This window comes from Pomacea canaliculata, linkage group LG11, assembly GCF_003073045.1.
Source record: "Pomacea canaliculata isolate SZHN2017 linkage group LG11, ASM307304v1, whole genome shotgun sequence".
Classification (NCBI taxonomy): Eukaryota; Metazoa; Mollusca; class Gastropoda; order Architaenioglossa; family Ampullariidae; genus Pomacea; species Pomacea canaliculata.
The window spans coordinates 12,721,430-12,734,331 of NC_037600.1; the positions used below are offsets into that span (position 1 = coordinate 12,721,430).

The 12,902-nt window shown below is 41.2% G+C and overlaps 1 protein-coding gene across 1 annotated transcript in view; it reads right to left on the reverse strand.

Moving 5' to 3' along the window:
- Positions 1-12,902, reverse strand: part of LOC112574964 (deleted in malignant brain tumors 1 protein-like) — a 31,961-nt gene that overhangs the window by 5,318 nt on the left and 13,741 nt on the right. The window contains exons 28-44 of the mRNA XM_025256415.1: positions 12,593-12,768; positions 12,254-12,410; positions 11,877-12,046; positions 11,272-11,428; positions 10,668-10,840; positions 10,063-10,216; positions 9,481-9,653; positions 9,035-9,230; positions 8,706-8,881; positions 8,208-8,444; positions 7,487-7,655; positions 6,984-7,111; positions 6,674-6,839; positions 6,446-6,555; positions 5,856-5,981; positions 4,729-4,911; positions 4,367-4,606 (exon numbers count right to left, since the gene is read on the reverse strand). Of these exons, the coding sequence (XP_025112200.1) occupies positions 4,367-4,606; positions 4,729-4,911; positions 5,856-5,981; positions 6,446-6,555; positions 6,674-6,839; positions 6,984-7,111; positions 7,487-7,655; positions 8,208-8,444; positions 8,706-8,881; positions 9,035-9,230; positions 9,481-9,653; positions 10,063-10,216; positions 10,668-10,840; positions 11,272-11,428; positions 11,877-12,046; positions 12,254-12,410; positions 12,593-12,768 (2,891 nt within the window). The remainder of the gene's footprint in view (positions 1-4,366; positions 4,607-4,728; positions 4,912-5,855; positions 5,982-6,445; positions 6,556-6,673; positions 6,840-6,983; positions 7,112-7,486; positions 7,656-8,207; positions 8,445-8,705; positions 8,882-9,034; positions 9,231-9,480; positions 9,654-10,062; positions 10,217-10,667; positions 10,841-11,271; positions 11,429-11,876; positions 12,047-12,253; positions 12,411-12,592; positions 12,769-12,902) is intronic.

Sequence of the window (12,902 nt, forward strand, 5' to 3'; positions counted from 1 at the left end):
AGTTCCTTGAGTATAACAGTGTATAAAAATATATGCAGTCATAATCTCTGACGGAAATATGACAGATGAAGTCAAACGTCCAACACTCCCATAAAGACACACAGTTAACCTCCCTGGTAAGAGTTCATAGAGGATTGTTTATTTTTCAGCTCGCGAAACGGTTAGCATACTGGCCACCAAGTGAGCTGACAAAACACCTTAAGGAGGGAGCCAGATAGACATACCTGGACTCTTCAAGCTGTTTGCATTTTGGGTTCAAAGGGTACTTTTATACTTTTTTACTCATTGTCATATATATGTATATTATAGAGATTAGATGTTTGATGACTTCATCAGCCTGGTTAATATTTTTGTGGTCAGTCTCTTGATAAAGTTTAAAAGTATTGTTCATATTTATTTTGTAAAAGGTATTAAGGTAGTGTTAGTGTCTTTAGTCCACGCAGACCTTGCTTAGGGTTTATTGTGGTTACAGACTGGAACATACAGCCACATGACCATTAACATCTCAGCGAACAGACAGTTAACTGATTTTGTCATGTGAAATTCATATTGTTCTCGATGTTTATTATAACTTCACAAAATAATAACCCTTTCAGATGAGTATTTGGTTGCCAGACAAAAAGTGGATAACAGCCAGTATACATCAAACTTGGATACAACAGATGATGACAGCACTAAAGGTTGAAAAGATCGGAAGAGGAAGAGAAACAAGTAGTCACATTGTGTCTTGTTTGAGTTATAGAATGACAGGGATTAGGGAATCCCTAGGTTTGGAGAACAACTTACAAGATCAGTACAGATTTCAGTATTGCAGTTCATTTCAATTTTTCATGAGGGTAATATTGGTATTATGATAGGTATAGCCTAGGAATTATTTATTATTTTATTTCTTAAATCTTTTACTCCAGAAATTCTTAAATTTTCATAATTGTCATTTCACTGCACACTTATTAATAGGTATGCTTGTTAATTAGGTTATGGCTAGAGAGCCCAGACGAGGAGGAAGAAGACGACTTTAGATGGAAATCAGTGCATCCAGCAGTGCCAGCAGGACCATTGCCAGACTCATTGCAACCACAAGTGGAAAACAAGCGTTTATGCCCACAGGTGAATGCACTAACCACCAGAATATTGCCCCCACGACGTGAGCACTCCAGTGACCAACGTAGTGACTCAGCAAGGAGTACAAGAGGGGACAGACCTCACAACTGCAGCAGTAAAAGGCGGTACCCAGAGTGTCTAATGAAGGTAATTCAGACAATTTTTATATCATGGGTTACTTTCTTGCTTTTTGTTTGCCTATTTAATTTTGTTGTGAATTCCCTTCACAATCTCAAGTTGAACTTAGTGTTGGTTATACAAGTTCTTACTGCCTCCCAATCACCGTTGATTGGCTTCATTCACCTATAAAAGTTAATTGTCCACTTTTGCTCACAGTGCTATGTTCATAGTGTTGCAGCATTTGCCTGGCTCATTCTGAAACAAGACAGAGATTGAAATTGATGCTACAGGAAGTAAAAGATATGGTGATTCATTCACTGATAAGCAAGACCAGCCTGCTCCAGCAAAGGATGCCTGAATGTTGCCAGAAGATTTGATCCTTCCGATTAGAACACAGCAAGAGCTGTTGGAACTGGATGGACGCCTTGATGATGATTCCTTTCATGAATTACTCGTACGTAAAGCAGATGTCATTGTTAAAGCCATGATTGAAATGATAATCTGTAATAATTTAGGGGAATTTTTAAAGCATAGCTTGACATTTTGAAAAACTTATGTTTTTATAGGGAATTCATTTTGAGAATGATCAGTTCTTGCAATCTATCATACATATATAGTGTGGAACACAATAAGTCAAATTTTAAATCCAGTTTCAAAGGGTTTCAGCCTCATAAACTTTATGGTTATTGGGGAAGGAAACATTAAATGTCAGCTTTTTGTGAAAGTTTTCAGTTTATAATTTTTGTATGGCCTTGAACTGTAAATAATAAAGCCATGTATATTTTCACTACACCCTTTCTTGTTTATGATGTGTGGCCTACTTTTGACAGATATGTTTCTTGTCTTCTAATGATTTGCAAGTCAAAAGCCTCTCCTGTGTGGGTAGAACGAATGCAAAGGATTGTGCGAAAAGAATCATGCGGCGATCTCCTGACCGACAAGGTTGCTCGGAACTATAACTGGAAAGGACAAAAGGGAGAGATGTGTGCTTTCAAGGGACTGAAGGTGCAGGCCATGATCTACAGTAAGTGATGATGTATAAATGTTAGTGTATATATTATTAAAGGTATAGATATATGATATATTGTCTACACATACTTTGACAAAAAGAGAAGTGCAGATCTAAGTGCTTATTTTGTATAACATGAATTGACATTTTTCATTGCTAGTCTACAGTTTAAAATTATTTATAGCTCTTGTCAGTATTAATTGTGCTTCTATGGGTGAAACTAGCGTAAAACGGAAAGACATGGGGAACAAGCATAAGCACCATAAAACTGAAACAATATGTTATAGTGTGAGACTTCTTTAGTCCATCTTTAATCTATAAACCTGTAGCGCTTCTTTAATCTACAAATCCCATTTTTGCTATCTGCAGAAGCTGTACGGAAGAACCGTGGGTGTATGGAGGCTTCCGATAAAGTTAGCGCAGGAGCCATCACAGAGTGGAGACCCAATGCTTCAGCAGACAGTGCTGTTCCACCTGTCCGTCGTCCTTCCGCCCGAGCTGCCATCCGCATCAGAGAGCGACGACTCCTTCTCCAGCGACAGAGAAGTCTAGAGATATACACGTAATGTCTACGATGACTGCAATGCACTACAGCCGCCGAATGCCAGTACTGGTCACATAGCCATTCGCTTTCCAACGGCAACAGCAGGCAGTCCTGACAGTCCTTTGTCCCTGGCTCTCCTCCACGCTCAAGAGCTGTCTCCCACATATAACACTTCTGTGCTTTTGCCTCCTTTTACTCCTCACACTGGCATGTATGCCTAACTTTGCTGCATAAGGAACATCAGGCTTATCACCAAGCCACTCTTGACCCTAATTGGGACGCTTGCTGATATTTAGCAACAATGTCTCATATTTGAGATATTTAATAATTACATATAAGAAGTTTTTAGTATGTTAAAATGAAGGCATGTGGATCTGATAGTGTTTCTAAGTGCATTTTCGTAAAGCCCGCTTTACCAGACATACATGAACTTTTTAATTGTTCAGCCTTATTTTACGGTATGGAAATTCTCATATTATTAATTAATTGGAATGATATGTCCCTTGTAGAAGGATACAGATGATAATGTGCAGTTGTTATCTACAAAAGGGTAACTGTACTTTTTGGTATTTTGTACATCATCCAATTGTATTTACAATTCACTGTTTTTTTTGTAAAATCTAAAGGTCTATAAGTTTAGTTTTAGTTTAATTATTCCTTGGCACTCTGCACGGAGCATCAGTGCCGCACCACCTCACCTTAAGTATTGAAATTGAAAGTATTAAAAGTATTAATTTAAGAAAAAATCCTATGCATTGATTTGTCGGTGTTTAATTAATTCATATTTTTTCTCTTTTTTGAGTATATTTATTCATTTTATCACAAATGGTCACCATTTTGTACTTGCTATTGTATAATGTAAATGTCTCCTGGGTTTATTCCCAATGATACGAATATGTTTTAATTAAACAAATGAAAATCTTCTCTGTACATCCTTTTTGCCATGTTTGAAGTGAAACTGCAGAAAGTATGTGTGAAATGTGGAACATTTAAATTAGTTTAAAAAACATTTTTAAAAACGTTTTAAAAACGTGTCATGCGAAACATTTAAATTAGGTTTAAAAAAACATTTTAAAAACGTTTTTAAAACGTTTACATACGAATATTTATTAAATGTTTTTAAAATGTTTTACAGAAAAATGTTTATAAAACGTTTAAAAACATTTGAAAAACGTTATAAAAATGGTTTGCAGAAAACGTTTTTAAAAACATTACTTGATGTGCATGATAAACGTTTTAAAAACGTTTTCTGCAAACATTTTTAAAACGTTTTATGTAAACATTTTAAAACGTTTTTAAAACGTTTTTAAAACGTTTGCATGCTATCTGGGACGTTCACAGCCTTCCCATTGGCTGAAGCCTTGGCAATGTAAACACATGAATGTACAAGCCTGACGTCTGTGATGTTGACTTGTTTTTGCGCATGGTAATATCTGTAGGTGTGTATCTCGATAACAGATTATTAAGAAAATTCAAGCAGCTATGAGGAAACGATCTCTTCCACTCACATTTGTCCGATAATAGAGAAAAAAAAAACACTTAAAGGGGACTTAAAGGAATTTTAAAGCCGTCTGTCTAAGCACAAGTCTTACCAGTCACAGTGGCCGAGAAAGTGCACGTGGCACTGAGACCCGCGGCGTCAAAGGCCGCGGCGGTGATGTTGTAGACGCCCTCGCTGAGGACTATGGGCGGTGTCATGCTGACGACGATGTTGACGCTGCCGCTGTTGTCGGTGGCAGTAGGCGGCGGCCACGAGATGACTGCGGAGGTGTTTCCCTGGGCTGCGTTCGCGATGACGTCCCCCGGGCACTGGATTACGGGCGGTTGGACATCTGTCATGTATATGCAGAAACATTACATGACAAAAGTTTATCCACTGTTTACATGTTTTATATGATCTGAATTATTTGATTACATATGCAGATACACATTAAAGAGCTAGTTCTGCTCATACCTAAGCAGGCGTTGGGGCTGTACTGATAGTCCCAGTACCCAGTTGACAGGCAGGTTATGGTGGTGGTGGTGGTGAGGACGAATCCGGGGTCACACCCGAGGGTGCAGACGGTTTTAACGAGAGACGGGCTGGTGCAGGTGATGATTCCGTGGAAGGGTGCCTGCATGGGTGGACATGTAGTTGCTGCAGTCGATGAAAAAAAAAACTTTAAATATTGGCAGCATAGGCTTTATCCCCTTTTAGAGAAATATTTAATTATTCGATTCACGGACATGAATATTTGGATAAGAGTTCACTATAAGAATTGTTCCAATGTTCGCTCTTTTCACGTTCGTTCATTGTAATGTAAGGACGAAGTGCGTGTGCGCGTGCGCGTGCGTGCGTGCATTCATGAATCAGTCTGTGATGCAACATCAAATCAAATACCTTACATGTAAATTAAAATGTTTATAATGTTTACGCAATAATATGATTTCGTCAGCTCTAAAACTCGTCACTTATGTCGTCATCTGGAAAATTGCAATTTGACGTTCGAGACAGGCCGTGACGGTGAAATGGCTTGTAATTGTTGACAAACAATCCTACAGATGTCGTCATATCTCTCGCAAAATGTACAGAAGAGTACGGCGAGGATGAAAGCACAATAACTAAAAATACCACGTGACATCAGTTCCTTACCACTTAGGTTAAATGTATTTTTGTTCCAATGGCAATTGTCCCTTGGCAATTCTGCTTACTTCTAATTAATAAGTATCCTTTTTTTAAAAAAAATTCCTGAAATTAATTAGTCACACACACGCACGCACGCACACAACCTAGTTTACATCCACAAATGCAAACACATATGTAAACTACATTATCTATCTTCATTCCCTTTCTTGACCTGTAGGCTAAACTGTATACTTGGTTGGATTTTTTCTACTAATTTCTCTTAAAAAATAAATTTCAAGGAACATGTATTTAAGTCTAAAGAGAATTTATTTTGATTTTGAATGCAACAGAACAGTACAAAGTTGTCATGCATATAATTCAGTAGGACTTTAACGTCTGCTGGTAACCATGAAGCTGATGTTACAGTTATTCTTTCTGAAACTGATATTTAGAGACATCAGAGTTGCTTTACTCACTTCTACCACACGTGCTGCCGTCTGTCTGCAAGAACAGTCCGTCAGGACACATGCAAGTGAAGCTATTGCCTGGTCTTGGGATACAAATCCTGCTACAGTTCCGGTTCTGGGTGCATCCGTTAGGTCCTGAAGGAAAATAAAATGGCGTGTAAGTTCAAAAAAAATGTAAATACAGCTGGTATGTCTCTATATCACTGGCTCTTAATGGACATTATAAGTTTAGTAAATAAAATAAAAATGTGCCTACTCGGAATAAGCTTCTTATTCATTCAAATAAGGTCTGCTAGAAATTTTGTTTTTGAGATTTCACGGTAAGATGTTATAACCTTCCGGGGAAGGTTCGGAGAAGAAAGATATCGGTTCAAAGCTTGCCGTGGTGTAAGACTCCACTTTCCAAAGGTCACGACCTAGATGTGCGACGACCACTTTTACGGCCTTTACCTCGTGTTTGTGTGCATGCACGAACGTACATGTACTCACGCACATACACATACACATAAACAAAAACATGCGTATAAACATTTACATTTATAGATACATGCATACATACGCACATATACATGGAAGCATGCAAGAACACACACACTAACCTTGTGGGTCTGCACCATCTACGTGTACGACCACATCGTTGATGTACCCAAAGGTCGGAGTTCCTACATTCATTACATTTGTTCCATCAGTCTGCATGTGCTTCAGTGACCTGTCATAAAGATGGCGGTAAGTTTGGAGGAGAGTAAATGACAGACTTTTTTTAAAATATTTAAAATGTCTGCTTTCAAGAACTTCAATTTTGCTTGCTGGAGAAGTTCATAAATCACCTGGATTGCCAGTCGCTGAGGTAGATGTGTCTGTCGTACAGCGCCATGCCCATGAAGTGGGTTCTGGGCTCTGAGTAGATGGCCATCCGGTTGTCTCCGAAGAGGTCCGAGTACTCCACCTTGTCGTCATAGGTGTTGCTGGTGTCCACCCAGAAAATCCGCTGATCTGCAAGCGCACAAGTGTCTGTTAGTTTGAAGTCTACATCAACCACTAATTTATTTTACATGACAAAATGTATTAAATACATGCAAACCACGTGGTGTAATCACTGTTTCAATGTGTATGACAATAAAGAAAAAAAGGTTTTACTAGGAATATCCAGTGCCAAGGCGTTGGGCCAGGTGAGGTCGCTTGTAACAATAGCCTGTCGAGAAGTACCGTCATAGTTGGCACGCTCGATTTTTGGATTCGAACCCCAGTCAGCCCAGAACATGATGCTGTGGAGCCAAAGGATTTCAATTATGATTTCTTGTTGACATCACTCCAGTCCCTCGGAAGGGTATCGTTTAGAATTTAGTAATTAAGTCAACATGTTAAACTTCATACTTCCCTCATTCCTGCTTATGTGTTCGATGTTCGTCTTTTATTTCTTTTGTCTGCATAGTTGTTTCTTCTTCAGTCCTTTGAGTTCTGTGTCTCCTAGTTGTATTAAGCGCTGAGAGAATGCTCCTTCGTTAGCGTTATTATGAGCTGTATAAATCTCACTTTTATTATTATTTCTTAGACTCCCACAGAAGGTAAAGGTGGAAAGATGCTTAGCTGAAAATGGCGTCCGTGTATGAATAAACGGTTAGTTTGATTCTAGCAATTACCCATTCATGACATCAAGCACAATGGGGCGAGGCTCTTGAAGGTCGGTGTTGATTATCACTTTCCGTTGGTGCCCAGCAAAAGTCACGAGGGCTATGATGTCATATCCGGTATCTGTGTAGAAGAGGAGGCCAGACAGAGGATCAACCGCCAGACCCTCAGCATCAGCGGCTGGAATCGAAAGATTGCAATAATTAGAATATTAATGATCAATCGCTGTGATTTTAGACAGAATTAACTACAAAAATGAATTCGTATGATAAAGAGTTGGTGTTTTTGAAAATTAGATGTGGCTTCACTAGTAATGATTTTAATATGTATTACACATAAATATTTAAATATAATACACTTCTTTGTTAAACTCGTTGGTTGTAATAATAAAGGGTGACAAAAGTAATTTTGGTGATAGTGAACTCTGAGAAAAGTAATATGTGTCATTAGCGATGATTATTTTTAACATCTTTGAACACTTTTGATTTTTGAAAAGTGGTGATTAATGCATCCAGTGTATGATAGACAAAGAATTTCGGGCAGAACCAGCCAGGGCCCTTGTTTTGTTTCAGAAATCAGTGAAAGAAAAACTAGTGTTATGTAAATTTATCATTTTAATGAACATATTGGATTAACAGAGATACGATCGCAAATTGTAAGCCACCACCACACCTTCCCGAGATTCTTGAGGAACTGAACTACAAAACTACAAAGCCACAACATCTCCCTTACTTGCTCCCAGCGCCAGGACAGTCTCACTCTGCGTTCCGTCCACCCTCGCAGACCGAATTAATCTGGCATCCAAGTCTGTCCAGTAGATACGTGAGTTGATGTAGTCGTAGTCTATGGCGAAGGGACGGCCCATTCCCTGCAGGGGAACCGTGATGTAGCTGTAGGACATCATGTCCATACGGAACACACTAGTTTTGTTCCAGTCGGTGAACAACAGGAAAGTGTCCGGCAACTCACCTGCAAGCCACACCGCGAAACATAGAAAATATCAAGATTTTACCAGAAAGTTAATATTTTTCAACGATTTCATTTGTGTAGAATAAATGATTTATTTCACCACAAAACGAAATATGATGGATGATGAATGATGGAAATATTCATTTGGCAACAGAGCAAACGAGGGTTTACCGGATCACGTGACCTAAGTCAGCAGGTTACTTGAAAAACTACATGAAACAAAAGAGAAAAAGGCTTCGTGGCTGGAGGTGACTTGCTGACCTGGGGCGCAGGCGACTCCCACATCCTGGCTGTGCACGCAGTTGGTAGTGCCCCAGTTCCAGGAGTGGCAGGCCCCGATGTTGGTCTCCGTACCGTCGCACTTCACGTTGTCCAGCCAGATGATCCCTGTTCCGGCCCCGTACACCTGCGGGTTCACCAGTGCTGTCGCGTTCTGCCTGCAGACATCAAAAGACTGGTGAACATCAACACCAGCATGCGTGGTCAGCCAAGTGTCATGTATGGTAAGTGTCAAGTTAAGTATCGAGTTAAGTACTTCATGGACAGAGGACTCCTGTATTTGTATTTTAGTGTTCTAGGAGGCAACAAACCCAGAGTATCCCAGCATTTTGCAGACAACAGAAGCGTCTTGGTTGGTCCAGTTATGGTTGCACACGGTTCCCCACATGCCATTGTGGTACACATCTACCCTGCCTGAGTAGGCTGTGAAGTTTCCTCCCAGAGTGATGTAGTCGATAACCGGGGCTGGGGTTGTTGATGGTGGCGTTGTCACAGTTGTAGTTGTTGCTGAAAACGATGTGGAAAAAACTTATTATGTGCACTGTGTGAGGTTTATTAACACACGCACACAAACTCGATCATACACAGAAATACACGTTAACACACTTATTTAACTTAGTTAAACACTTCTACTTACTTCTCGACAGCAGAATCAAGAGCGAGTCACTGACATTCTGTCTTTGAGCTCATCTCGAGGTCTACATTTCGGAGGAAAATTTGTACCCTGCAAGATCACTAATCGGAGTGAACCATTCACCTGCTGCGCAGACGATGCCAAGTGTCTGTGAGGGCTGACAGAGAACAGCTCCTGCAGGACTGTGTCTACACTGGCCCAGAAAGTTCTCCTGCCCTGTACAGCTGAGTGCGTCCAGCATGACCGGACCGCTGCCCTGCCCCAGGCGGCCATGCGTGACGCTGTATGCCCCGGAACTGAAAGTGATATTGTTTCTCTGAAAGTATGGTCAACCTCCAGCAATGTGTCCACAGTCTCGAGCACTAAATGCTAACTAATACATAAACTAATCCAGCACAATTCAGAACACGTTACGGTTTGATACTTTTTTTTTAACCCTTTAGTCACTAGGGCACGGTGTTACAGACTTATCATGACACGAACCCAGACTGGATGTGGCCGACATAGGTAAAGTACAGAACTCTTGAAATAACAAAGAAAAACTTTACAAAACTGATTTATTTGTCTTAAAATTAGAGTGTTCGCGTTTTTATCACTCTCATTGCGGACACAAGAACCAACTGAACCATTTTCATGAGAAGTAAAAGCTTCATCCACAAAATGCGATTGAGCTAGTCTCACGAGGGCTGACTGAACCATACTCACAAGGGCTGGTCGAGTTGTCGACACACTACACGTGCCACTGCCTGACCTGGAGCCCCTTCCAATCCACTGTCACAGACGCTCCCCCACGTGTCGTTGATCTCAACCTCCAGAAATCCTTGGCTGGGACCAGGAGTTAGCCTTATCTGCAGCGGATCTGATGAATACGAATCAACAGCGAGAGGTAAAGATATGCATTTCACCTCTGACCTATGCATAATTTTATATTAAAGCATGATAAAGTCGTGACTATGCCTTCTTTATTTTATGCTCGTGAAACAGCTGATTTGTTAAGCAATGTCTAAAATTTTAAGAAAAAAAACAAAATTTTTTCTGTTTCGATTTGTTTTTATAAAAATTAACCTGAAGATTACCGGTAATTCCTACTTGTTTTGGGTATGATGCACTGACATGATTTTGAAAGTGATATATTCTACTTACCTGGTACAATGTGAATTAAATATCACACGAGACTTCTGTATAACTAACCACCTCACTCTGCTACCTTCGTTTTGAATTCTACCTCATCCCCTCGCCTAGACCACGACCACCTTAATCGAGGAACCATGCAAGACTCTTAGGCTAGACTAGACTAAGTTCGTACTTACTGCCGGAGCAGATGACGCCTGCATCCTGCGTGTGGTCACAGTTGGTCTGACCGAGGGGCTTCGCTCTACAGTTCAGGAGACTCTCCTCGTAGCCCGTGCATTGCACGTCATCCAGCCAGATGGGTCCGCTGCCGTGGCCGAACTGGGAACTGACCACTGCCTGAGAACCTGTCCTGTTAATTGCGAAGGTTTAACTGATGAGTTAACTAATTTTATGAAATATGAAAGACGTACTTCCAGGAAATTAGTTAAAGTCGATTTTAAAAGGTGAGTTTTAAGTAGCTGCTTGATGCCCTAAAAAGGCCGCCTGCAGGAGCAGCAAGAGGAGATAATGCAAGTGAAAATGATATAAAGAAATAAAAAGGAGCAACTGATGAGAATCATAACTGGTGACGAAGAGGCATAGATGTTGATAATTGTTCTAGGCATCTTACTTCTGGATTCAGATCCCTAAATAGCCATTCGTGACTGAGGCATCCCTGGGAAAATGAACGAATACTTGTGATTCCAACGTTCAGCCGAAGTGTGAAACTTGTGAAAAACAGTGACTAACTCTGGGAATGTTAGTGAATTTTCAAAAAGGACAAGTGAAGACAATACCAACCTGGGGAATCCCAACATCCCACAGACGACAATGGCATCCATTGTGCTCCAGAGGTCGCTGCAGACGGTGCCCCACGTGCCATTCACCATCATCTCAACACGGCCTGCAAAATTATTATGGGATCCAACTAACCGAATCGCTGCGGACGTAGGAACACCTGAAAAATCCGTTAACATGTGTGAAAAACGAACTAAGTCCATAAATGTAATAATTCATCAAAGAATAAAATACTAAGCATCTTCCTCTCTACACGCGCGTGCTAAAAAATTTGCTTACATCAGCACATTGACATGAGCATACATGCCAATCAAAGCTGTTACTATGTGACACACCACAGGGGCAAATCCTGAAGATTCTTTTGTAAGAATGGTGAAAATGGTGCAACAATGGGATAAAGCGAATAAAGTTAAAAAAGAATGACAAGGAGGCAAAGAATTCGAGATGGCAAGGCACATAAAAGAATGGTGGAAGAAATGTGTTTTACAACTTGACTCGAAAGCAGAAGAACGAGGACACAGAGCCAGATGACGGCAGGGGACCTGACTGCAGGCCAACGTGTGCAGAGCGAGGAAATCGACTAACTACAAGTTTGCTGGACATCTGACCTCCACAAGACACCGAGACGTCCTCCCTGTGTGCGCAGTTGCTGTGACCCCAGGGTCTGTAGGCGCACATGTCCAGGTACTGCTCCGACCCCGCGCAGCTGACGTCATCGAGCCAGATCGTCCCCGTGCCTGCCCCGTACCGAGCTCTGGGGAACGCCACAGCCCCCTGACTGTCGACAGCAAGCACGTGAGCCAGGTTAACTGTTTGCTTGTGATAGGGGCCCACATTATGGTATATTTTTCTCATATGTAGACGGGTGACTGATGTACATTGCAGTGCTCGACATTTATGTCCTCCCATCAACCCCACCCGCCTACTTTTGATTCACTTTCGACAGTGTGTCCTACTCGGGAAGGGACTACAACGGTGCACGTACGTTTGGAATCCAAGGGATCGGCAGACAACCGTGGCCTCCTCGGTTCCGAAGAAGTCGTCACAGACGGTGCCCCACGTGTTGTTGTAGAAAATCTCAACGCGACCTTCGTGGGTGGTGAGCCCGCCAACGAGACGAATAGGAGACATCGGGACTGATCCTGAAATGAGATGCGACTGATGATTATTGTCTTGTACGGGGTGGAAAGACCTTTGAAATGTCATTAATACGATATGTCGCTCTTTCATCGCTTTAGTTCTTTTTTTACCATGAAACGTGTTCGTGAGTACGCTCATATATTTCTCTCTATCTCTCACAAACACACACTGGCTATCCCAGTACCTCCACAGACGACCCCAGCGTCCTCTGAATGCAGACAGTTACTCTGCCCCCACCCAGCGTGAGGACACTGCGCGATGGAGGTCTCAGACCCGAGGCATTTGAGGTCGTCCAGCCAGATCTTGGTGGGTCTGGTACCCGAGATGAAATAGCCGCCACCCCGGGGAATGACGTTATTACTGTTGAATACAGCCATTGTTATTATCCTAGTCTTATATGCTTTCCCAGTGAATCAATATTAAACATAAATGTAAAAAATTTCTAACATCTGCTCAGATAAAAGAACCACAAACTTCTTAGTCTTGAGTTCAAA